Below are 27167 nucleotides of genomic sequence, written 5' to 3' on the forward strand. Positions count from 1 at the left end.
TATGTAAGTAAAATTTTATTATATTTACACTAAATCACCTCCTTTATATACACTGTAGTTTTTTTTCACAGCACTCCTTTCTGATAGCCTACATCACCCATTACTTGTCTCCATTTTAAGTACTGTGGAGCCTTTGATCACTTCATTCTACTTTATTTTTTTCCCCCTCAAAATAAACTCATCTAAAGGATTGAAGTAATGTCGCTGTGCCTGTTGATAATTGCTCAGGCGATCCAAAATATGCTTCTATTACACACACATACCCACACAATAAAGACTAGTTGTATTTGAGTCAGTTTCAGCTCATGGCAATGCCATGTGTGTCATAGAACTGTGCAGCACAGGGTTTTCAATGCTGGTTTTTTGAAAGTAGATTGCCAGGCCTTTCTTCTAAGTACTTCTTGCTGGAGTCTAACCTCCAACCCTTCTCAGTGGAGTGCATTAACTAGGGACGCCCTCACTTACATTGTTTAGCCAGAAGCACAAAAATGGTATTTCTTAAAGCTCATGGATTCCCTCTCTCCTCCAATCCTCTGTTTAAGAAGTATTGATATAATTAGAGCTGGAATTTGTCAATAGCAGATGAAGCTAGAGAAACCTTGATCTACATTTTCCGAAAATTAACAGAACATTTTCAGAAGGTTTTTTTTGAAGTCAGAGCTTTTTTTCTTTGCTGCAAATTGAAACTTTTTGTCATGAACATTTGTTAGAAGGTAAGTATCTTTTAAATAGAAAGAGGGTTGTTGTTAAGTGACACGCTTCTGTACAGTGTTTCCAAGGAGCAGCTGCTGTCTTGAACCACTGACTTTGTGGTACAAACTAACTTTGCAGTCTAGCATATTAACCCTTAATTCTAGTAAATTGAAGTGTATTTCCTGTTTTACAGAAAATTTTTGGTTATTTATAAAATTTTATATAATTATAAAATTTTGGTTATTTTCTTATTATATTTCTTTGGTTATTTTATTTTATTTGGTTGTTAGTTGAATCAGTTCCAACTCAGCAGCCATATGCACAGAATGAAATACTACCAATCCTGTGTCATCCTCACAGTCATTAAAGCTTGAGTCTGTTGTTGCTACCACTGTGTCAGTCCATCTTATTGGTGGTTTTTCTTCTTTTTTGTTTTTTTCTTTCTTTTTTTTTGCTGACCCTCCATTTTACCAAACATGATTTCTTATTTTGTGCTTACTTTTTTAAAGACCCCTGGGCACACCCCTTCCTTAAGATGGGATGAGACACCAGGTCGTGCAAAGGGAAGTGAGACACCTGGAGCAACCCCAGGCTCAAAAATATGGGATCCTACACCTAGTCATACACCAGCGGGAGCTGCTACTCCTGGAAGAGGCGATACACCAGGCCACGCAACACCAGGCCACGGAGGCGCAACTTCCAGTGCTCGTAAAAACAGATGGGATGAGACCCCTAAAACAGAGAGAGGTACTTCTAGTAGAGTCTGGGTGTGTGTGTGAGTTAAATAATGTTGACTTGATGAGTGCGGTGTTTGGAGACTATAGTTGGTTATTGAAAATCCTGGCTGGGTAAGTAAAGAACCTGCTGCTTTGGAAACAGATAAAGAACTGAGATCATATGCCTAACATGAGGAGGGAAATTCCATTATCTTTTAATTACATATTTCAACAAAAATTTTGAATTTCCTCAATTTTCCTTAAGGTTAAAATTTATTTCAGGAAGAACATTAAAAGAATATAAAGTTTATAGATCATAACATTTTGCTTTTTGTATAGATGGTATAAAGCTCTAATTGTATTAACTGTGAGAATAGCTGTAGCAGGTTATAATGTAATTGTAAATCTGCTTTATTAAGTGTAGTTTTTAGTAATAGATGAGAGCTTAAACTGTATAGAAGCAAAAAGGAGTTACAGGCTTGAACTGCAGAATAGCTTAACTGCGTGGAGAAATAAAGGAAGTTGTTCAGGATACAGTGAATGTCTCTGAGTTTTGATGTTCTAGGTGGTTAGAAGAATATTTTATTATAATTTCTATTCCTTGATTTTTAGTGTGTACTGTTTTGTGATACGTGTTGTATGTATGTGTTTGGGGCTTAAAAATAGTGAAAGGTGGATAAATATGAAATGGAACATAAAAGCTTGAAATGTAGACCCTTTTAGCGGTATCTTGTTTCTGAACTTAAACACATTAAGTGTATATTGTTTTGCTTGCTTAAAATTGTGGACTTAATTCTTCCTCTTTCTTTAGATACTCCTGGGCATGGAAGTGGATGGGCGGAGACTCCACGAACAGATAGAGGTGGAGATTCCATTGGTGAAACACCAACTCCAGGAGCCAGTAAAAGAAAGTCACGTTGGGATGAAACACCAGCTAGTCAGATGGGTGGAAGCACTCCTGTTTTGACCCCTGGAAAAACACCAATTGGCACACCAGCTATGAATATGGCTACCCCTACTCCAGGTACAGATTCTGTAGTTGAAAGTACTAGTGTTTACTTCTGGAAATATTTTGAAATTTTTTACATGGTTTCCTGTGTTCTGTTAAATACAAATTTAAAAAAAATAAGGGAGGTGAAAAGTCTTGGTTTGAGTTTATAGTATAAAAATAATTAAATATTGGGGTTGATCTCAACTGTCTTATACCCAAGAACCTATTTAATGATACAGTTTTGCATTATAGATTATTACAAAAATTTCCTTTTTATAATAGGTCATATAATGAGTATGACTCCTGAACAGCTTCAGGCTTGGCGATGGGAGAGAGAAATTGATGAGAGAAATCGTCCACTTTCTGATGAAGAATTAGATGCTATGTTCCCAGAAGGCTATAAGGTAATAAGACTGAATGTTGAATGTGAATTTGATTTTATTCTTAAAGTTGTTTGGCAGGTAAAAAAAATATTTACACAGATTTACTACTGCCACTTCATCTTTCGGCTATTTCCGTGTCTGTTTTCATTTCAAAAAGTAATAGAGATAAAAGATAAATGAATGAGGATAAGAAGCTTTTCTTACTTTTGGAATGGAGAAATGTAGAAGACTTCTAGGATAACTGTACCTCACTTTGAGTATTGCCTTAAAGAGTATGAAATAACTTGCTGCTCCAAATTAACTAGCAGTCCCAGGATTAAAACTCACATTGTTGTTGTGGCTGTCCACTCAGTTCCGACTCAGTGCAACCCAATAGGGTTTCCGAGGAGCGGCTGGTGAATTTAAACTGCCAACTTTGCATTAGATGATGATTACTTTAGTTGATGCCTCAAAAGGTTTTGTGTGAACACCTGTTAGGTTTATATTAAATACTTTTAAATGTGCATGATTTTTTTTTTTCTTCATGAGTAGAAGGGGAAAATTCTATTAATGAATATAAAAGATGAATATAAAAGATTGTTATTGTTGTGCCATGGAGTCGGTTCTGACTCATAGTGACCCTGCACAGAGTTTCCAAGGCTGTAAATCTTTACGGGACCAGAATGCTTCATCTTTCTCCCATGGAACCACTGGTAGTTTCGAACTGCTGACATTGAGGTTGGCAACCTGACTGTAACCACTACGCTACCAGAGCTCCTTATTAATGAATATAAAAGATAGTAGTCCTTTATTTGAGTGATGCCAGTGACTGATTTCATAGGTCTCCTACCTGTAGAATAAAACTCCAAGTAAAAAAAAAATTTTTTTTTTTAGTTTGTTACGTGTTCTTTCCTTGGTGTATATATTAGCTAGAAACATAAAAGCAGTAGGAGACCTTGTCCAGAGGCAAGAACAACAATGGAAATTGAAGATTTTTAGAAAAAATTTGACCAGTGGGATAATGGACATAACCCTGAGACCCGAAGAACTAGGTGGTAGCAGGTAACCATCAACACTCCTAACTGCGCTGAAAAGGGATCACATTAGAAGGTCTTGGGTAGAATGGTGGGAGAAAATGTGGGGGTAAAAGTCTCAAATTCATCAGGCACCCCAAGACTGTGGTTCTTGGTCACGCTTTGGATATAGAACTGAGCTCACCCCTGTGATTCAAGTTTAAGGCAAGCGGTAGGTAGGCATACTGCGAGGAGTGGGGTAAAGCAGCACTAGTGAGGTACACACACCATGGAGTGGTCAACCATTTGAGATTGTTGTTGTTACGTTGCTGTTATGTTGGTTCTGATTCTTAGAAACTCTGTTTAGGGTTTCCAGTGCTTTAAATCTGCAGGAGCAAAAAGTGTCTTCTTTATCCTGTATATGAGATCATAGGGTAGTATTTACCAAAGGACAAAACTCAGATGGGTTGTGAAAGGAGAAATGGAAACAAGAAACAGAGAAGTGTAGGATCAGTGATTCAGTGATGTTATATGAAGAAGATTGCAGTCATTGAGATGAAATGAAATTTATGATCTGTTAAGTGGAAAACATGATCTGCTCTGTAAATCTTCATTCAATTCACATTGTAAATTAAAAAAAAAAAAAAGATTAAAAATTCAGATAGCATCAAGATAAACATAGTATAATCTTTGCTCTAAATAATGATTTTTAGACACAGTTGTGTAGGTTCTTTGGAGAAGTCCTTTATGGCTTATTGACCTTTCCTAGAATTTTCCTTCAAAATAAATTTGATACTGTTGTAAAACATTTTTACAGAAATCCCCTTTTAATTATAAAAATAAATACACAAATTATTTTAAGGTTCTGTAAAACTTTGAAGCAATGTGTATTATTCAAGGTTTTTGGTAATTTTGTTTTTATATTTTAAACTCACTTTTTAAAAAGTTTTTGTCATATTAACTTTTACAGTATGAGGGTATATGAATAATGCTTTATTAAAATTTAGTATTCTGTACATTATAGGGCTTTAAAAAAAAAGTCACTAAGTCAGATATTATCAATACAGAGTTTGTAATTTGAAATGCCAGCTCACCAATTTGTCTACATAGATTGATGTTTGAAAGTGATCAAGATTTTGTAAACCTGCCTCATTTATCTTATTATTATTTTTCCTAATTCTGATTTAATATTTGACTATAGGGTTTCCAAGGAGTGATTGGTAGGTTGAACCACCAGCCTTTTGGCTAGCAGTCTTGTGCTTGGAAAATACGAATGTTTGTTAAAAATATTTTAGAACCATTATGTGAGGTAGAAAAGGATAAGTGTTTACTTTTCTCTCTAACCGAGCAAAAACCTTCCTAACTAGTAAACTTGAAAATATCTTAGGTACAGATATTATCCATTAAGGTGTTCCTTGAGCTCTGGTGCACTGATTAAAATGCCTGTCTGCTAGTAACAGTTACTGCAACTAACAGTAGTTTGAAGTTACCAAATGCTTACCAGGGATAAAGGAGGCAATTTTAGCTTCCTTCCATAAAGATTTACAGCCTTGGAAATCCTAGGAAGAGTATTATTCTGTCCTATAGGATAAATATAATTCAGAAGCAATTTGATGGCAGTAGACAGTGGTGTGGTGTGCCTTGATTGATTTTTACTGTTAACCGAAATCCTAAACTACCTTTTATCTGAATTAGGTGCTTCCCCCGCCCGCTGGTTATGTTCCTATTCGGACTCCAGCTCGAAAACTGACAGCAACTCCGACACCTTTGGGTGGTATGACTGGTTTCCATATGCAAACTGAAGATAGAACTATGAAAAGCGTGAATGACCAACCATCTGGAAATCTTCCATTTTTAAAACCTGATGATATTCAGTACTTTGATAAACTATTGGTAAGTGCTGTTAGCAGAAATAGGAATGTTCCATTTTGTTTGGAAGTTAGAAATCATAGTTATCTCATCCTGGCTTTAACTGTTTTCCTTTATGCTGTCAGGTTGATGTTGATGAGTCAACACTTAGTCCAGAAGAGCAAAAAGAGAGGAAAATAATGAAGTTGCTTTTGAAAATAAAGAATGGAACGCCGCCAATGAGAAAGGTGAATACCAGCTCATTGTCATTGTGTTTTTATGTTTAGAACTACATAATTTACTTCTTTGTTTTTATCAAGGACAGAGTGTGAAGGATTTAGTTTTTAGTCCAAAGGACTCCCTTTAAAGCTGGTTTGGTTATTACAAATTCATTTTATTTTTTAATCTGGAAACGTTCTAATTTTGCTGTTGTATTTGAGGGACAGTTTCTGTTTACATGTTTTTTGGTTGGCAATTTTTTTTATTACAGGGCTTTTTATATGCCTCCCCATTGCCTTACTGTCGTTTTTTATTGCGAAATCAGAGCTTAATCTAATTGATTCTCCTTTGTAGGTAACATTTAGTTTTTTTCAGAATTCTTTCCATGTATTTTATTTTGGAGTTTGGTTATGCTATGTCTTGGTAGTTTTCTTTTGGGGTCTATCCTGTTTGGGATTCATTTATCTTGAATGCTTATCATCTTGTCTTTGATGATGTTAGGGAAATTTTCTTCGACTAGCATTTCAATTATTTTTTCTGTGCTTTCCTTTGTCTCTTATTGTTCTGGAATTCTGATCCACCCATAAGTTATTCCTCATCATATTGTCCCATATGAATCTTAACTTTCTTTAGGCTTTTTCTTTTCATTTTTTGTGATTGTTCTTATAGCTTAGTACTGAGAAATTTATCTTCAAGTACACTAATTTGGGTTTCCATTGTTTCAAATCTGCTCCTTTGCCCATTCATTGTATTGTCCGTTTCTGAAATCTTAGTGAGGGTTATTCTTCTAGATTTTTATTTGCATGTTTAGTATTGTCTCCAGTTCTTTATCTGTTTTGCTTGGTTGTTCTGTAGTATTTTCCTAAATTCTTCCTTGTTTTTCTTGACCTGTCTTGTCAATCAGTTGTTATTGTTAAGTGCTGTCTAGTTGATTTTGACTCATAGTGACTCTATATAGGACTTCTGAGGAGTAGCTGGTGGGTGTGAACCACCGACCTTGTGGTTTGCAGTCCAGTGCTTATCCTACAACACCATACCAGGAGTCTGTCAATCAACTAGAAGTACCTAAATAGTCTGTTGAATTCTTTTTAAGGTAGTTTCAAAACCTACCCCCCCCCCTCCTTTTTTTTTTTTAACTCAAATGTTTTCTTGCTCTGCATCTTGGTCACTTGTTAGAGCTAGTCTGTTGTGTTTCTTTGTTTGAACAGAAGTTGTCTGCTGTTTTCAAGATACTGTGTTGTTTCACTTGTGTTAAGTTGATGATTGTATGTTGGTGTATTCTTAGGCACTCACCAAACTACCTCCTGGTGGGTGTGATCAGGAGATGAGCTTGTGCGCCGTTCTCTGCTTTTGTGCAGTTGAGTTCACAGAGGCTGATGTTGTTTGTGGTTGTTGGTCTGGTGCATAGCAGCTGGTGTTGCTTCTTCCCCAATGGTTGGGGCTGTATGGACATGGTTGCTATCTCTTGTTGGGTGAGGCAAGAAGAAAAAACACAGGAGAAAAGGAAAACAAATAAGCAAACAACAATGGGAAAGAAAATGATAAAAAGAAAAGCAGGCAACAGATTATTAATACAAAAATCAAGAGAAAAGAGGAAGAGGAAAATAAAAAGAAAGGCCTAAACACAGTTGAGAGGGGGGAAAAAAAAATGAGCATTGGTTACGAAAGAGAAGCAAAAGAAAACAAAGTGAAGATCGAATATAAAACAAGAGTGAGAAAGAAAGAATGAACAACAATGAAAGGAAAAAAAAAATAAGGTCGGGTTCCAGACTCAAAAAAAGAGGAGAAAATTCTTAGGATCTCACGTGGGTGGGAAAGGGATGAGATGGAACACTCACAAACTTAGATGGAATTTTTGTAACCCTAGGTGTTGTCTGACCAGTCTGGGTTCTGCAGACCCCAGAGTTTCTTGGGGATTAGGGCATTTCCATCCCAGAGGGCAGCTGAGGGTGAGAAGTCCTGCTAGTCCTCTGCAGGTGTGGAGCAGGCCACACCTGATTCCAGGCACCAGATTTGGTGCTGCTAACTCAACCACACACTTTGATGCGCCTCCCAACAACTCAGAGAGCAGGAGCTTTGCTGTGCAGGTACGCAGGAGGAGGCCAGCCACACCTCTGGTGATCAAGGTAATGTAGAGTATAATGAAAAATTAACACACCTTTCTCTCCACCTATAAGCACCTTTCTGTCCAACTACCACCCTGTTGCCTTCAAAATCACTGCAAAAATTCAGGATGGCCACTCCACGCCTGGTCAGCTGGCCCGAACAAATCACATCTCCTCCCTCCTCCCTCCTCCCTCCCACAGGTGTCTATTCAGCTGCTTCTCCTAGTTAGGGCTTGTCAGGACCAGCTCTGTAGATTTGGAGCAGGGGCCACCTGAATGGGGCTAATGCAGATAGCTCACCCCTTCTTTAATGGTGCTCACAGCAGCATTGCTCACCTCCTCGTGGCTCCCACCCCCAGCAGAGTGGGAGCATCCTGGGTTGTATGCTGGTGAGGGCTGGTCTCACCTCTGATCACCAGGGAAGTGTGGGAAATCAGAAAATAATCACACCTTTATCTCTGTGAGTCACAGGTATGTTTCGGCAACACTGATGTTTTCTTGTTTGTGAAGCTGGTATAGGTCATCAGCCTCTCCTCTTTTACTACATCTGCTCAGCTCTGTTTTCTAGTAAGCACTTGGTCCATTTTTCTGTCTATTATCTGAAGTTTGGAGTTCCAGGACTATCATCTGCATCTGTTTCATTTAGTTTCCCATATCTTTGTTGTAGAGGGCCCATATAGCCTTTCTTCCTAGTCTGCCATCTTCCTGCCTCCTCTAGAAAGATTTAGTTTTAGTCAGAGATTTTTGTGCTGATAAGAATGCTGGAAAGTTTGCTTTTTTGTCCTTATTGCCTTTAAAATATTAAGACTTTTAGGTAATTAGTGGAATTTTGTGTAACATTTTATTAGCATGCCAGGATTCTTTATTAACATTGTGTTGTTGGTATTAAGTGCTATTGAGTTGGTTCCAACTCAGAGCCACGCTGTCTGTATAGGGTTTCTGAGGAGTGAGTGGTGGGCCTGCGATGCTGACCCTGCAGTTAGCAGTTCAGTACTTAACATCACTACACCAAGACTCCTTTTAGTATTGTATGTGGCTACATACATGCATACATATATATATACATACAAACATAACAGGAGTTGTATGTATATACTACATTTATACAACAGGAGTCCTGGTGTCGTGTTTTGCACTCTTTGTTATTTGAATTATTTCTGTTACAGCAAGTCACACTTCAGTGTAATTTTCATTGCTAACTGAGGCATATATTATATATTGAGTTACAGAAAATCATGGAGTAATTTGCTCATTCAAATTGCTTGATTGGAAAAAAACACTCTTTGACTCTTTTTTTCTAGGCTGCACTGCGCCAGATTACTGATAAAGCTCGTGAATTTGGAGCTGGTCCTTTGTTTAATCAGATTCTTCCTCTGCTGATGTCTCCTACACTTGAGGATCAAGAACGTCATTTACTTGTGAAAGTTATCGATAGAATATTATACAAACTCGATGACTTAGTTCGACCATATGTACATAAGGTTTGTTTTTCAAGTATTGTTTCTAATGGTTTGACATTGTTAATTTTAACATATAAAGAATTCACGCATTTTTTTTTAAACGCATTTTTTGTGTATTTGTGTTGTTAAGTACCATTGAATTGGTTCTAACTAATAAACCCTGTATAGGGTTTCTGAGGAGTGGCTGGTGAGTTTGAACCATGAACCTTGTGCTTCAAACTTACCTTGCAGCCCAAGTCCAGTGCTTATCCTACAGTGCTACACCAGGATTTGGCACTATAAATTCATAGAAGAAGCGGAAAGTTAATGTTCTTGCAAGCCACTCTCACAGTTAACAAATGTTAAATTTATATAGCCTCCCAGATTTTTTTCTGTGCATAAGCACACATTGTGTATGTATATATATATGTATTGTTGTAAAGTGCTGTTGAGTTGATTCCGACCCATTAGCAACCCAGTATAGGGTTTCTAAGGAGCAGCTGGTGAGCTTGAACCACTTACCTTGCAGTTCAAATGGCTTTGCAGTCCAGCACATTAACCCATAGTGCCACACCCCAGGACTCCATATAGATATTATATATGTGTGTGTGACTTTTTGTAATCTTTATCATAATGGATTCATAGTCATATACTCATTTCTCATTTAATGTGACATGGTTAGGTGCCAAAGACAGGAATATTAAGTGAGGGCAAAATGAAAAATGATTACAACAGAATTGCAGCCCAGCCAAGTGGAATATAAACTTACCCATTACAGCCAGGGTTGTTCTTGCCTCATACCTTGTTGGCATATATTATTGGCAGTTGTTCATTAATGCACAAAATAGTTGGTTACTGAATTTTTTTTTACTGTTGTCTTCAATATGAAGTGTTGGATAATAAGTCAGTAAGTGAAGAGTACATGTAGCTTTTCATTTACTTATATGGATATTAGACTGGTTGTTGGTGGTGGCGTGCCGTGGAGTCGGTTCCAACTCAGCAGCCCTACATAGGTTTTCGGATGCATGCTATAAATCTTTACAGAGCAGAAAGGCTCATCTAAACAGCTGGTAGTTTTGAACTGCTGACCTTGAGGTTAGCAGCCCGACTTGAAACCACTACACTGCCACTAGTGTGAGAAAAAGTATTACTGAATCCTGCATTTTAGTGTTAAGAACAGTCATTTTACTGGTCGTAATTGTGGTTTAGAATTGCAAAATGTAGGGGTTTTTTTTGGTGCTGTTGCTGCTGTTTTCAATATTGAATAATTTTTTAGTCGGTGCTGTTAGTGGTTCCCCTAAATTTCCATCTTTTCTTGAGGTTTGAAACTCTAGTTATAAAGTTCTTAAATAGCTTATCCCTTGGTTAGCAAAGCCTCCGTCATTATAGATTAAACATTTTTATATGCATTTAATTCTGTTGCATGAATATGTCATCAAGTATTTGGTGTAAAAATAAAGCTCTTCTTTTTACCCAACCCTTTAGATCCTTGTGGTTATTGAACCACTGTTGATTGATGAAGATTACTATGCTAGAGTGGAAGGACGAGAGATCATTTCTAATTTGGCGAAGGTATTTATATTAAAATTCTACGGAAGAAACTTTTATATATGTTGATTGGAATTAATTTGACTGTAAGAGGAGGAATTAGTTTAGGGTTTATGTTATCAACTCATGACTTTTTTTTGTCATTTTAGGCTGCTGGTCTGGCTACTATGATTTCTACCATGAGGCCTGATATAGATAACATGGATGAATATGTCCGTAACACCACAGCTAGAGCCTTTGCTGTTGTAGCATCTGCCCTGGGCATTCCTTCTTTATTGCCCTTCTTAAAAGCTGTGTGTAAAAGCAAGAAGTCCTGGCAAGCAAGGCACACTGGTATTAAGATTGTACAGCAGATAGCTATTCTTATGGGCTGTGCCATCTTGCCACATCTCAGAAGTTTAGTTGAAATCATTGAACATGGTAAGTTATAACTTTATAAGAAAAGTGTATTAAATTTGAGCTTTTAATTTGGGGTTTTAAAGTTTGTAAGTACCATATAATGTATATGGCTTTTATAATACTATTTTCTAACAGTTCATATGGAGTCCTGGTATGGCACCGTGGGTTAATGTGCTGGGCCGCAAGGTTGGCTTGAACTGCAGGGTCAATGGTTCTAGCTCACCAGCTGCTCTTCAGAAACCCTATACAGGGTTGCTATGAGTCACAACCAACTTGACAGCTCTTAACAACAACAGTTCATTTTGACTTTGCCATGAGTTATACTTAGTTTAATGTGAACAGGTTCTATAGTTTGACTTTCTGGACAAAAAATTTAGGCATCTTTCAAGCTCTAGATAGCATTGTATAAGTAAATTGTCTTTTAATGTTAAGTGCCATCAGGTCAGTTCTGACTCAGAACCCTGTATAGTGTTTTCAAGGAGCAGCTGGTGGTTTATAACCACAGACCTTTGGTTAGAAGTCCAGTGCCAGTGCTTGATTAAAACCTGTGTTTGGTCTTATAGGTCTTGTGGATGAGCAGCAGAAAGTTCGAACCATTAGTGCTTTGGCTATTGCTGCCTTGGCTGAAGCAGCAACTCCTTATGGTATCGAATCTTTTGATTCTGTGCTAAAACCTTTGTGGAAGGGTATCCGTCAACACAGAGGGAAGGTAGAGCCACGAAATAGATTTTACTTTGCTTTTTGATTTCTTTTCATTAAAGCAAAAGTAAATTAAATCTAATTTTCTGATGTATATTTTTTATCTTGAACTAGGGTCTCGCTGCTTTCTTAAAAGCTATTGGGTATCTTATTCCTCTCATGGATGCAGAATATGCCAACTACTATACTAGAGAAGTGATGCTAATCCTTATTCGAGAATTCCAGTCTCCTGATGAAGAAATGAAGAAGATTGTGCTGAAGGTAATTGTTCTAGAATTGTTCATCTAAACTTGGTTCCAGTTTAAAGATTCTTCTATTAAAAAACAAAAGTAAGAGAACACGACTTACTGTGTGTTATACTAGTACTGTATTTGATCAATTATTTTTTTTTTTTTAATTCTTTCAGGTGGTAAAGCAGTGTTGTGGAACAGATGGTGTAGAAGCAAACTACATTAAAACAGAGATTCTTCCTCCTTTTTTTAAACATTTTTGGCAACACAGAATGGCCTTGGATAGAAGGAATTACCGGCAGGTAAGCATTAATGCAAAACAAAATTATGTGTGTTTGTGTGTATATGTATATCTGTATATATCCAACTAAAAAATTAGTCAAAATCATTCTTGATGTGCATACATACATACATACATACAAGAGAGCTTCCAAAAGTTTGTGGTAAATTTTCCTTATATTTTAATTGTGTTTTTTTTTTTTTTTGCAAACTTGGAAGCCTCCATATATATATCATCAAGAATGCTTTTGACTAATTTTTTAGTCAGTTTGAATTATGTTAAGTATATTTTGCCCTGATTATCTCAAAGTTCATATGTGTTTGATTGTGAAAGGAGATGGATGTTAGTAAATTAACCCAACTATGAATTAATATATGACTACGACATGAAGAAGAATTTGGCATTGTGATTGGAGTCATATTCGTCAACAACCTGTGATATGCAGTTGTATATAACATTGCTTGCTGAAAGTGAAAAGGGTTTGAAGTACTTGCTGATGAAAATAAAGACTGCAGCCTTCAGTATGGATTACACCTCAATGTCAAGAAAATAAATATTCTCCTAACTGTACCAGTAAGTAACATCATGATAAATGGAGAAAAGATTGAAGTTGTCAAAGACTTCATTTTCTTGGATCCACTATCAACACCCATGGAAGCAGCAGTCAGGAAATGAAATGACAAACTGCGTTAGGCAAATCTGCACAAGACCTCTTTAAAATGTTAAAGGGCAGAGTTGTCAGTTTGAGGACTAAGATATGCTTGATCTAGGCCATGCTCTTTTCAGTAGCCTCATAAGTATGTGAAAGTTGGACAACAAATAAAGACTGTAGAAGAATTGATGCCTTTGAGTTAAAGTGTTGGAGAAGAATATTTAAAGTACTGTAGACTACCAGAAGAACAAACAACAAATCTGTGTTGGAAGAAGTACAGTCAGAGCACTCCTTAGAAGCTAGAAAGGCAAGACTTCGCCTTTCATACTTGGGATATGTTATGAGGAGGGACTGGTCTCTGGAGAAGGACATCATACTTGGCAAAGTGGAGGGTCAGCAAAAAACGAGGAAGGACCTTCAAGGAGATAGATTGACACAATGGCAGCAGCAGTGGATTCTAATGTACTATAATTGTGAGGCTGGTGCAGGACTCCGCAGTGGTTCTGTTGTGCGTATCTCTGAGTCTGAACTGAATCTAACAACAACAACAGCATCAGTGAATTTATATCATTGTTTGTTCAATAAATGCTTTATGTAGCTAAATGAGACATGAATGTTTAAATGTTTAAAACATTTTCTAGCCACCTTTATTGCTGTTATTTGCTGTTGAGTTGATATCCAACTCACTGGGACCCTGCCCAGGGTTTCCAAGACTGGAAATCTGTGGGAGTAGAAAGCCTTATCTTTTTTCCTAGGAGCGACTGGTGGGTTAAACTGCCAACCTGTAGTTTGTAGTCAGAAAGTTTAATAAATTGGAGTTAACTATTCTCAGCATATTTACTAGGTCTGTAGGAGTTTTTAAGGAGCTCTGGCGTAGTGGTTACGAATCGGTATGCTAATTTTACGGTAAGCACTTTGAAACTACCAGTTGTTCCGTGGGAGAAAGATGAGACTTTTCTGCTCCCGTAAAGATTTATAGCCTCGGAAACGCTACAGGATCGCTATGAGTCGGAACCAACTCCATGGCATATAACAACAACAACAGCATAGGACCTTTTGAATATTATGTTTTTGTGATGCCTGTTTATTTACTCACAGGAATAATAAGTGTTTTTCTTCCTGATTTTAGTTGGTTGATACTACTGTGGAGTTGGCAAACAAAGTAGGTGCAGCAGAAATTATATCTAGGATTGTGGATGATCTGAAAGATGAAGCTGAACAGTACAGAAAAATGGTGATGGAGACAATTGAGAAAATTATGGGTAATTTGGGAGCAGCAGATATTGACCATAAACTTGAAGAACAACTGATTGATGGCATTCTTTATGCTTTCCAAGAACAGACTACAGAGGTAAAACTATGTTTATGGCAAATTGCCACTGACTTTCATATCTGTAAAAAAATTACTTTTCAAACAAATATTATCCCTAAGAAATAATTAAATTTGAAAAAAACCCAGAAAAACCCCAGCTTTTCACTTTCTCGGTCATTTGCTACCAGAAATACTCTTTTACCTCAGGTTTTTGCATTTATTTTTTTAAAAATCTGATGTTTATGTAGTTGGCAATGGTTGAATTTTATTAGTATGAATAGTATGTTAGTCTCCCAGAGCCCATTTATCTCGATTTTTTTTAGTCACAAAAACCCCCTGAATTCTGATGTTCCCAGTGAATGTAGATGATTTAACTTAACTTCTCTTTTTAGGACTCAGTAATGTTGAATGGCTTTGGTACCGTGGTTAATGCTCTTGGAAAGCGAGTCAAACCATACTTGCCTCAGATCTGTGGTACAGTTTTGTGGCGTTTAAATAACAAATCAGCAAAAGTTAGGCAGCAGGCAGCCGACTTGATCTCTCGAACTGCTGTTGTTATGAAGACTTGTCAAGAGGTAATCTTTTGTACCAGATTATTATGTTTTCATCAAGTACTATAATATAAATAGTGACACTTCCATTTCATTAAAAAAATTTTTTTTTCATTATAGGAAAAACTGATGGGGCACTTGGGTGTTGTTTTGTACGAATATTTGGGTGAAGAGTACCCTGAAGTATTGGGCAGCATTCTTGGAGCACTGAAGGCCATTGTAAATGTAATAGGTATGAAATTTATTGGTCATGTAAGACATTTTTTGTTTTGATTTTTAACATTCTGTTTTTTAAAAAGTGAATTGTACAACCATTTAGGAGTTGGGTAATGGTTTCTGATACTTTTTAAAGAAACGTTTCAAGATTGTAGGTAACTTGGGAAATCACAGATGTCTCCCAGAGCCCATTTATATTTTACATTGTAGGGAAAAAAGTACAGTCAAGTTTAGAATTTGCAAGAGGATAGAGTAGTAACTCAAAAAACTTAGGAGTCATGACATAGAGGACTATAGTAGAGATAATGTCCTGGGTGGAATATATTCTGCCGTGGTATGGAGGGGAGGAAGAAAACCGTGAAGTTTTCATTATTGATTCAACTTTTAATTACATAGGAAGTGATTATAGCAGGTTTGGGCTTGCTATCAAATTCAAAGAATATAATCTGGGAGAAAAGTTAATAAAATTTTTGTCTTTATTTATGTCCAAGTCTTTAAAATGATCCATTTCGTTTTCTAACCCAGAGTATAAACACAAGCATATTAAATGGAAAGCAAAGGTTTTATTATTTAAGAGATTTATGATGAAGCAAAGACATGGTGTTCTTGTATTTACTCCTATTGCTAGAAGTAACCGTTGCATGTCTTAGAGGGGCTGAAATAATCTAGGAGGTGCCACTGTTTTTCTCATTTAAGTAAGGGGTTTTTATGGGCTATAAAAGATCTTTGAACTACTTCATTTATATAAAAGCCCCAGTTTAGCCCATTTTATACTTAAAGATAACTATTGGCCAAAATCACTTAGCCACTTGTGGGTCTCTGCTTTGCAGGGAGTTGTAAACCATATTGTCAGGGAAACGTGGGGAAAAAACAATGGAGAGAGAATCAGAACAAGCAATTCTAGTTAGAACAAGAGCCCCCTGCCAGCTGCTTCCTTTTTTCTCTCTTCATAGGTGTAAATACCATCCAAGTATGCCCTGCATTGCAGGGAGACTGGAGATCTGTTTGTTTTGCAGTTAAAGGGTAAGGGGGCCCTTTCTGGAAAATTTTGCTTTAATTTATATGTCTATCTCTGGCTTATATATTGTTGTGTATGGCCAGAACATAAACTGTCCCCATATTCAAATGTCAGTGTACAAATACATTTCAAAAGCAAATAAATTTTTTTGTTGTTGAATATCCATCATTCTTTAAATCACTTCACTAATTTCTTTCATTTCTATGCATAATCAGAAGTTGTTATAAAAGTTATGAATGATTCTGCATCTGGTCAGAATCTGGGGTCTCTTTCCCTAGGAGCTGTAAGTTTATATTTATGCTTGGTCATGTATATTACATTGCTAAGGAAAAGGAAAAATTAACACGTTTCAGTGTGATTAAAATACTAATCGATAATTTATTGGCTTTTATTAAATAGGTATGCATAAGATGACCCCACCAATTAAAGATCTGCTGCCTAGACTGACTCCTATCTTAAAGAACAGGCATGAAAAAGTACAAGAGAATTGTATTGATCTTGTTGGACGTATCGCTGACAGGTGAATAGGTTGCTTAACATTTATATATAAGCAGTATTACTATTCAGATTTAGCCTCTTGTTAGTCACTGTAGCAATTTTCACTTATGTGTAAGTGTTCTGAGGTAACATCTGTACCTTATGTGATCAGCTCATCTGGTATTAATGGTTTCTTGGGGTGGGGGGCGGTACTAATTAATGTTTTCAATTACGTTTCCATTTGTATGCTCATAGAGTTGGCAATATAATTTATTTTATTTTTAGGGGCGCTGAATATGTGTCTGCAAGAGAATGGATGAGGATTTGCTTTGAGCTTTTAGAGCTCTTAAAAGCTCACAAAAAAGCTATTCGTAGAGCCACAGTCAACACATTTGGTTATATTGCAAAGGCCATTGGGTGAGTTTTATTTACTTATATGCTTTTTATTCTGAATAAACCCATTTTGGTATGAAAAACTGCTTCTGTGTCTATAGAATCTCTTTAAGGTATAGTATAAGTAAGAGTTAGGAAAGCATTGCATTTAACCACTGAACTGCCAGTTACAGTCAACAATTCAAGTCTCTCATTAATAGGAATATTCTAAGATTAAAATATAGACTTGATGAACTTTTAGCTACCTTGTTAGATAAGGAGCTCTGGTAGCGTAGTGGTTACGAATCGGGCTGCGAACCTCAGGGTCAGCAGTTCGAAATTACCAGCTGTTCTGCAGGAGAAGGATGAGGCTTTCTGCTCCCATAAGGATTTACAGCCTCAGAATCTCTATACAGGGTTGCTATAAGTCGGAACCAACTCCATGGCACATAACAACCACCACCTTGTTAGATAACCTACTGTTACTTTGAGTTCTTCAGAAAAAGACTGAGAGAAATCATCTGTACAAATTGAGACACTTCATGTAGCTTAGTAAATAGGAAAACATTTTTAGTCTGACAAAAGAAAATGACAAAGTCGATTTCCTCTTTACCCCCCACTTCTTCCTGTCCTCTTTGGTGTCAGTAATGAGTATTTTAGTGGTGATGTAGTCAAGAATTTGCAGCAAATAGTTTTTGTGTAAACATTTTAGTCCTTTAAGCTTGTGGCAAAATAAATGTGTACTAAAGGGGAAATTGGATGTAGTAAAGGTGTGGAAGTGGGAGCATAAGAAAGGAAAACAGATTTTGTATGAAGGAGCATGGGAGACCAGTTGGGGAATAATTCCCATAGGTATTTATGTTTTAACAACTCAATTTAAGCACTTAATTAAGTTTTATTATATTTCAAAAAATGTAACTAAATTGGAAATTACATTTGAAAATGATTCCATTTGAATTAAGTTTATTATGTCTCTTTTTTTTTCAGCCCTCATGATGTATTGGCTACACTTTTAAACAACCTGAAAGTTCAGGAAAGACAGAACAGAGTTTGTACCACGGTAGCAATAGCTATTGTTGCAGAAACATGTTCACCCTTCACAGTACTTCCTGCTTTAATGAATGAATACAGAGTTCCTGAATTGAATGTTCAAAACGGAGTGTTAAAATCACTTTCCTTCTTGTTTGAATATATTGGTGAAATGGGAAAAGACTACATTTATGCTGTAACGCCATTACTTGAAGATGCTTTAATGGATAGGTAAGTAACTTGAACAATATGAAAGAAAGTGACTTGAACTAAAGCTAATGCTGCTTGTAGTGGTTTCCAAAGTTATCTCTTCCAAGTCCCACCTTTTTTATTCCGTTTCCATCTGCCTTAATTATCTAGTGCTATTTAACAGAAAGAGTACAAGTGGATAGGTTTCATAAACAGGAATTTATTCTCTCATGGTTTAGAAAGCTAGGAGTCCAAATTCAAAGTGCCATTCTAGAGAAAAGTCACCGTCTCCTTTTAACATGTATAGGCCCAGCATTTCTTGGAGATCTCCCCATGTCATGGCATCAATCTTGCCCTGGGTCCAGGAGTTTCACAGTCCAATAGATTTATTCCACTTCTGGTTCTTCTTTCTTGAAGGCAGTAGGTACCTCCACCTCTGCTCACTTATTTCTCCTCTTTATGCCTCTTATAAGATCATATCCCTGAGACTTCTTTTGGTTGATTGTTTGCTCATAATATGTCTCATCATATCACTACAACTTACTGCTAAACCACTGAGAATCCTGTCTCATGTTGACACAAAATCTTAACCATCACAGTCCCTTCTAGGAACCTGTACAAATCTTTTTAAACTGTACATAATCTCTAAAATAAAGACAATTACAAATTTACACTTAACCTAACATGATACAACTAACATGTACAACTGAAAACACACTAACTCTATTATATTATCCCCAGATTCTTCCAAGTCCAAATTCCAACCAGGGACAAAATTGCTCTTCATCTGTGAATCTAGAGTACAAATTACATGTCTCCAAATACAATAGTGGAACTGGCTAAAAGTTAGACATTTCCATACAAATAGCAGTTGGAGAGAAATAAGGGACATTGGGCACCAAACAAAGTAAAAATCGAACAGAACAATTTACATTATCTCTCAAGTCTTGAAAAGAATTATCTGTTCTGAGCCCAGTTAGGCAGTGGCCCTCTCCTGCAGGGTCTGGTTGGTGTTGGCCACACCCTTTGAATTCTGAGTTGTTGTTGGGTGCCAACAAGTCGGTTCTGACTCAATGGGGACCCTGTGCACAACAGAATGAAACACTGCATGGTCCTGCAGCATCCTTGCAACTGGCTGAGCCCGTGGTGTTGGGACTATGTCAGTTTATCTTGCTGGGGGTCTTCACTTTATAAAGCATGATGCTTTTCTCCACAGACTGGTCCCTTCTGATAACATGAGCAAAGTACAAGAGACAAAATTTGCTTTGTCGTTCTTTCTTCTGAGTAGAATTATGGCTGAACTGCTTCAAGACAGATTTGTTGGTCCTTATAACAGTCTGTGGAATTTTCGGTATTCTTCACCAACAATTATTTAAATGCAGCAGTTCTTGTATGGTTTCCTTATTCATTGTCTAACTTTCACATGCATATGAAGCTATTGAAAATACCATGGCTTGAGTCAGGCACACCTTACTAGTCTTCAAACTGACAGCTTTGTTGTTTAACACTTTAAGTCTTTGCAATCAATTTCCTAATGCAGTACGTCATTTGATTTCTTGATTGCTGCTTCCATGAGCAATGATTGTGGATTCAGGCAAAATGAAGTCTTTGATAGCTTCAATATTTTCTCCCGTTTATCATGATGCTGTTTTTGAATGGTTTAAAATTAAGAAAGGTGTGCGACAGGGTTGTATTCTTTCACCATACTTATTCAACTGGTGTGCTGAGCAAATAATCCGAGAAGCTGGGTTATATGAAGAAAAATGTGGCATCAGGATTGGAGGAAGACTCAAACAGTCTGTGATATGCAGATGATACAACCTTGCTTGCTGAAAGTGAAGAGGACTTAAAATACTTACTGATAAAGATCAAAGAGCACAGTCTTCGATACGGATTCCATCTCAATGTAAAGAAAACAAAAATCCTCACTGCTGGACCAAAAAACAACATTCTTAACAGTGGAGCAAAGATTGAAGTTGTCAAGGACTTCATTATTCTTGAGTCGACTGTTAATATTCATGGAAGCAGCAGTCAAGAAATCAAACGACATATTGCATTAAGCAAATCAGCTGCACAAGACCATTTTAAAGTATTGAAGAACAAAGATGTCAACTTGAGGACTAAGGTGTGCCTGACAACATGCCATGGTATTTTCAGTAACCTCATATGTGTGCGAAAGCTGGACAGTGAATATGGAAGACTGTAGAAGAATTGATTCATGTGAGTTATGGTGTTGGTGGAGAATATTGAAAGTGCCATGGGTTGCCAAAAGAACCAACAAATCTGTTGGAAGAAGTGCAGGCGGAGTGCTCCTTGGAGGCCAGGATGGCCAAACTTTGTCTCTCATACTTTGGACATGTTGTTAGGAGGGAACTAGTCGCTGGAGAAGAATGTAAGGATATCATGTTTGGGAAGGTGAAGGGTCAGAGAAAAAGAGGAAGACCCCCAGCGAGATGGATTGGCAAAATGGCAGCATCACTGGGCTCAAGCATGGCAACAATTGTGAAGCTGGCCCAGGACTGGACAATGTTTCATTCTGTTGTGCATAGAGACGCTATGAGTTGATACCAACTCATTGGCACTTAGCAACAATTTATTGGTCCAGTTGTGAGGAATTTTGTTTTCCTTCTTCTATACTTCAGCAAGTAAAGTTGTGTTGTCTGCATATTGCAGTTTGTTACAAGTCTTTCTCCAAATCTGATGCCACATTCTTTATATAATCCAGCTTCTGGGGTTATTTGGTCAGCATGTAGATCGAATGAATATGGTGAATGAATACAACCCTGCTGCATACCTTTCCTGATTTTAAATCATTCAGTATCTACTTGTTCTGTTAGAATGACTGCCTCTTGGTATATGTACAGGTTTCCTCATGAGCCTAATGAATGGTATCCGTAGTTTGTTATGATCCACACAGTCAAATGCCTTTGTAAAGTTAACATTACAAGTAGCCATCTTTCTGGTATTGGCTGCTTTCAGTCAAGATAACATCTGATGTCAACAATGATGTTCCTTGTTCTGCATCCTTTTCTATATGTTGCTTGAATTTCTTGAAGCTCCCTGTTGATGCACTGCTGCAGTTATCTTAAGCAGAATTTTAGTAGTATATGTTTTCATGATACTCTTAGATGATTTCTGTTAAGTCACCTTTAGAATGGGTAGACCCTCCCTCCCCCCAAACTCTTGGGCTTCAGCTCTGCTTTCCAAGCCCACTGGAAAGGTCTGTTCTCTCAGTTTTGGATGGTCCCACTCTCCTAGTCCATCAGTGATGACCTCACCCTCTTGGCCCTTGCAAGCCCTATTCTGATGAGGTCAGCTTGGTCTCTTCTCTGTTCAGTAAGTGTTCAAAAGTTTTCTAGTCACTGTGTGTGCCATCATTAATGTTAAGTTTTCCTTATTTTTTCTGATCTCATCAGAATTGCCTTTAATATACATATTCCACCAGTAGTCTCTTCTAGACAATCTAGATTTTCATTTTTTTTTTTTAAAAAACTTTTATTGTGAATTGAGAAAGTTTATATGCGAGAACATGAGTTTTGCACTCATCCTATCATACTCTGTTTCATTGCAATAATTACAATCCCCTCCATGCATCATCATTTAACAGTATTTGCTTCTATTCCTTTTTTTAATGTTATTATTGTCAATTATGTGATAATTTACCTGGGAGAACATTAGCTTTTAAATTCATTCTATCGTATTTCATTTCATTGCAATGATTATAATCTCCTGCATGCATCATCACACAACCAAAGGGTACACCCTGCAAGTCTGCCCCCAGCCGTCAGTGCATAGCCCTTCTCTCTCCCTGTGTCTAAAGTCCCCAGCCGCTCCATCTCTGCACGTCATCTTCTTTGCCTCCATCTCTGATGTCACTGCTTCTCTGGATAGGAATCCACGCTCTGCTTTTTCTCCCTTGATGGTTCCAGGGACCTCCGCTCCCGGACTATAAAATCAACCACTTTCCCTCCTTTTGTTACAAAACTAGACTTTCACTCTTGTGGTTGTTAGGTGCTATTGAGTTGTTACTGACTCATAGCGACCCTATGCACAACAGATTGAAACACTGCCCAGTCCTGGGTCAACCTCTTAATTGTTGCCATGCTTGAATCCACTGATGCTGCTACTTTGCCAACCCATCTTGCCAGGGGGTCTTCCTCTTTTTCTCTGACCCTCCACCATACCAAACATGATATCCTTTTCCAGCGACTGGTCCCTCCTGACAATATGTCCAAAGTTTGGCCATCCTGGCCTCCAAGGAGCACTCTGGCTGCACGTCTCCCAAAACAGATCAGTTTGTTCTTTTGGTAGCCCATGGCACTTTGAATATTCTCCTCTAACAGCATAACTCAAATATATCAATTCTTCTATGGTCTTTCTTAGTCACTGTCCAGCTTTCACATGCAAATACCATGGCTTGGGTCAGGCACACCTTAGTCCTCAAATTGACATATTTGCTCTTCAACGCTTTAAAAAGGTCTTGTGCGCAATTTGTCGTTTGGTTTCTTGACGGCTACTTCCATGAGTGTTGATAGTTGATCCAAGAATAATGAAGTCCTTGATAGCTTCAATCTTTTCTCCGTTGATAAGAATGTTGTTTGTTGGTCAAGTGGTGAGGATTTTTGTTTTCTTTACATTGAGATGCAGTCCATACAGAAGGCCTTCACTCTTAGGCAGCTATTATTACAGTTTCTGCTCATTTATCCAATTCCAAAACCACCTCACATTCCAGGTATCTATTAAGAGCAGCAGCACACTCCTGGTACCAAATTCTATCTAGTGCTCTTGTGGTGTGACACCATAGCATAAGCACTCAAACTGAAGATCGGTTTAAACTGCAAGGTCAGTGGTTCAAACTCATCACCTGCTCTTTGAAATATTATATAGAGTTGCTATGAGTTGGAACCAATTCAGTAACACTTAACAACCACAACAGTATAACAGAAGTTGGATGGCCTTAATAAACAGAAGTTTATTCTCACAGTTTAAGAGGCTAGAAATCCAAACTCAGAGCGCAAACTTTGGAGAATGGTGGTTGTCTTTCAGCATCTGTAGACCCAGCATTCCCAATGTATCTATCTCTTGGTCTCAGTCTTTCCAGGGCCTAGGAGCTTCAGATCCAGAGGACTCACTCCACTTTCAGCTCTTCTTTCTTGATGTTAGTGAATTCCTCCTTGTCTGTTCACTTTTATCTCTTGTAAATGTTGGGGACCACAGCCTCAAGGAAACTTTATTTCCGTTGATTGGCTGCTACTAATGTCTTACCATGGAGATGATTTACATTATACTAGGGGTCATCTTGAAGGATTACTACATTTTAACTGCTAACCATAGTTAATCTAGGCCACTCACTTTAACTGTCACACAACACTTTAACTGTCACACAACATCTTTTAGACTAAATACCAGTAATTGATAAAATTTTGCTTTAAAGTCAAATACCATTAGTGGAAATGATAAAACATAAGCCAGTGGCAAAGGAACCTGATGTTCCAGCATTTTATTCCCGGGGAAGCAGGGATAGCTTTTTGAGTGACGGAGCTAGCCTGCCCCTCTAGTCCCATTGCAGGTCCCATTGGTTTAGATGATCATTAACACAGTACTGCTTGAGTTCTTTGACAGTCAGCTTTCAGGTCAGCACTATGTGCCATCTAGCCTGACATGTAGCCTCTAACAAGAATCAGCTGAAGAGGCAGTAAAAGAAACTATATAAGGTCCAGATGGAGAACTGTTTCACTGGTCCTGGTCCTTTATTTTCAGGAGAGATACATGACTCTGAGTTAGTGCTCACTCCATTACTTTTGTGTACAGGTTTAAGTTACTCACGTATTACTTTACAGAGGGAAATGTGGCAGAATTTAGTAAGTTACCAAAAGATACGTGGTGTGGTGTTGTAGGATAATGCACTGGATTACAAAGTCAGTTTGAACCGCAACAAGGTTGGCAGTTCAAACTCACCACCTGCTCCCCAGAAACCCTACATAGGGTCCTCAAGAGTCGCTAGTGACTCAACAGCACTTAGCAGCAACAGCAAATGTACCAGACATGGAGACATCGTGTAAGAATTGTGCCCTGTAAAAGCGTAGCTGGCTGGGACTGAGTACAGCGGGGTATGTTACCCGTGATCCGTCTTCCTCCGTGAGGTCTTTTTACAGCCCTAGCCTTATAATGAGGTCATTGAATATATGTGACCTCTAGTTACAAATCACATGTTTTGTACTAGTAAATTAATGTATTTGTATTGAAGTGTATACTAAAGGAAAAGTCATACTCTAGTTAGATAGTAATAATGAGCAGCACTATTCTACTACAGTGCTGAAGATTACACACAATGAGAGAAAACTGGGTATTAGGCACAAGGTTTTTTTTTGTTTTTCCTTCTTACAACTTTTGAGGAATTTTTTATGGACTCATTTTTATACCCATTACAACCAGAGTATGGACTCATTTTTATACCCATCACAACCCTTATCTCCCTGCTCCCCCACTCCCCACCCCCATTATTACCTGGTTCAGTAACAGTTACAGAATGAATTAACTCAGTGGTTTGTCATAAGTAAAAATTCCATTAACATAGAAGATGATAGAGGTTCTTATTTGTAGATACGAGAAAAATTACTAATCCTTGGCTTTCTCTCACTTAATTGAATTGTCTTTTAGCACGAGATTTAAAATTTACAAAATGAAGGGTTTAATTTCTAACTTACATATTACCATATGAATTACTATCAAAGTCATAGTTTAGAGATGTTACTATTAATGACTCACATGTAAGAGTCACACATTCCCTCTAAAAGCCTGTTCAAATGTGAGTGCAGCAGACTCTCGCTCATACTCATCTTAAAGGTTAATTAGAAAATACGATTTACTTTTGAGCCATAATGAGGTGTGAGTTATTAAATCAAAAATTCTCAAGTAGATCAGTTCATTCTAAAAGATACATCAAATACATAGTGTTAGGATGAAATTTTATTTGTTCAGTGCACTGAATTTGCCATTTCTGATGACATATATGAATTATTTTGTGCAAAAGTAAGACTTTCTTAACAGTGAGGATACTCTCTCATTACAGGGACCTTGTGCACAGACAGACGGCTAGTGCGGTGGTACAGCACATGTCACTTGGGGTTTATGGATTTGGTTGTGAAGACTCGCTGAATCACTTGTTAAATTATGTATGGCCTAATGTGTTTGAGACATCTCCTCATGTAATTCAGGCAGTTATGGGAGCCCTTGAGGGCCTGAGAGTTGCTATTGGACCATGTAGAATGTTGCAGTATTGCTTACAGGTAAGATAAAGGTATTTAAATTTTTATTTGATGAGGAAAGTAATTTAGCTTAATGTGGGGGATTAGTGACAGTTCCTAATTAGCAATAAGGTATACAGGGCCAAATGGAGTCTACCCATTGTATTCTTTGTAGAGTTGTCAAATTTTTTTTTTGTAGCTTAATTAAGGTTATGTTTATGCATATTGAAATAATGTAACCTTTCAATTATTCTAGGGTTTATTTCATCCAGCCAGAAAGGTCAGAGATGTATACTGGAAAATTTACAACTCCATCTACATTGGTTCACAGGATGCTCTCATAGCACATTACCCAAGAATCTACAATGATGACAAGAACACCTATATTCGTTATGAACTTGACTATATCTTATAATTTTATTGTTTATTTTGTGTTTAATGCACAGCTGTTTCACATCTTAAACTTGCTTCGATTTGGTGATGTAAACTTTTAAACATTGCAGATCAGTATAGAACTGGTCATAGAGGAAGAACTAGAAATCCAGTAGCATGATTTTTAATTAACCTGTCTTTGTTTTTGATAGTAAATGCCAGTAGTGACCAAGAACCCAGTGATTACACACACTATACTGGAGAGATTTCATTTTTAATCCATCTTTATGAAGATTTAGAGTTCATTCCTTGTGTTTAAAGGGAATGTTTAATTGCAAAATAAACATTTGTGTACAAAATGCTAATTTGTGTGTGTTTTTTGAACATGACTTGTAACATGAGAAACTTTGATAAAGTATTGGTTTGTGTAGAATAAGTTGCTTAATTTCATTTTCTGTCACCTGGTTTATAGAAAGTAGTTAACAGAATGCAAACTAAGTAATAGCATCTTTGTCAAAAGTAATAAAATCTCATTGTTCTGTTGGTAATGACAGAAGAGTAGCCTTGGGGCTATTCATTTAACCTTCCATCACCATAGAGAAGTAGCACCTTTACTGAACTGTCTTAAAGAATATTAGTTTGCACTTACATAGCGCCTTTCATCTCTTGATTTCCCAAAATGCTTTGCAAGCATGTTTATGTAAAGGAAGTGATACAAGTCATGTCCAACTCTTGACAGGTCTGTTAAAAAGTAAGAAAATACCTTATTTTTACATCTTGGAAGTAAAATAGAAAGTAAGTAATGTTGGTAGAATAAGACAATCTTTGGGTGCTTTCCTCATAAGTAAATGCTCAACTGTGTGTCCAACAAGTATTGATTGAATACCTACTGTATGTTAGCCACTGTGCTTAGGTCAAGGGATGCAAAAAAGGTGCGTAGGACAGGTGGAGGTACATCTGGTTATACGTTAACCTAGATTTGCTTAGTTTTGCATTTTAGCAATTATAAATTGGTGTATGTGTCAAGCATAAATTGAAATGCCATTTAATTCTCAAGCAACCAGTTATTAAGACAGTACTTACTACTATTTTCTAGCAGCTTTAAGTATACCTTTAGCTTTTCCTAATTTTATCTTATGGCCAAATTCTTCTTAGTTTTCAGTCCTTAAAAAGGATTGGCTGTTGGTGTT

The 27167-nt window shown here is 37.2% G+C and overlaps 1 protein-coding gene across 1 annotated transcript in view; it reads left to right on the plus strand.

Moving 5' to 3' along the window:
• SF3B1 (splicing factor 3b, subunit 1, 155kDa) overlaps window positions 1–26342 on the plus strand; it is a 46384-nt gene extending 20042 nt beyond the window's left edge. Inside the window, exons 7-25 of the mRNA XM_006862010.1 lie at window positions 1203–1440; window positions 2221–2433; window positions 2683–2804; window positions 5471–5668; window positions 5770–5871; window positions 9249–9428; window positions 10872–10958; window positions 11084–11354; window positions 11897–12042; window positions 12147–12293; window positions 12439–12564; window positions 14324–14545; window positions 14899–15081; window positions 15178–15289; window positions 16691–16811; window positions 17054–17185; window positions 18128–18400; window positions 25431–25647; window positions 25862–26342. Coding sequence (XP_006862072.1) covers window positions 1203–1440; window positions 2221–2433; window positions 2683–2804; window positions 5471–5668; window positions 5770–5871; window positions 9249–9428; window positions 10872–10958; window positions 11084–11354; window positions 11897–12042; window positions 12147–12293; window positions 12439–12564; window positions 14324–14545; window positions 14899–15081; window positions 15178–15289; window positions 16691–16811; window positions 17054–17185; window positions 18128–18400; window positions 25431–25647; window positions 25862–26020 — 3249 coding nt within the window. The 3' untranslated portion in view covers window positions 26021–26342. The remainder of the gene's footprint in view (window positions 1–1202; window positions 1441–2220; window positions 2434–2682; window positions 2805–5470; window positions 5669–5769; window positions 5872–9248; window positions 9429–10871; window positions 10959–11083; window positions 11355–11896; window positions 12043–12146; window positions 12294–12438; window positions 12565–14323; window positions 14546–14898; window positions 15082–15177; window positions 15290–16690; window positions 16812–17053; window positions 17186–18127; window positions 18401–25430; window positions 25648–25861) is intronic.
• The last annotated feature ends 825 nt before the right edge of the window (window positions 26343–27167 follow it).

The sequence above is a fragment of the Chrysochloris asiatica genome, unplaced genomic scaffold (genome assembly GCF_000296735.1).
Source record: "Chrysochloris asiatica unplaced genomic scaffold, ChrAsi1.0 scaffold00045, whole genome shotgun sequence".
In the NCBI taxonomy this organism is placed as follows: domain Eukaryota; kingdom Metazoa; phylum Chordata; class Mammalia; order Afrosoricida; family Chrysochloridae; genus Chrysochloris; species Chrysochloris asiatica.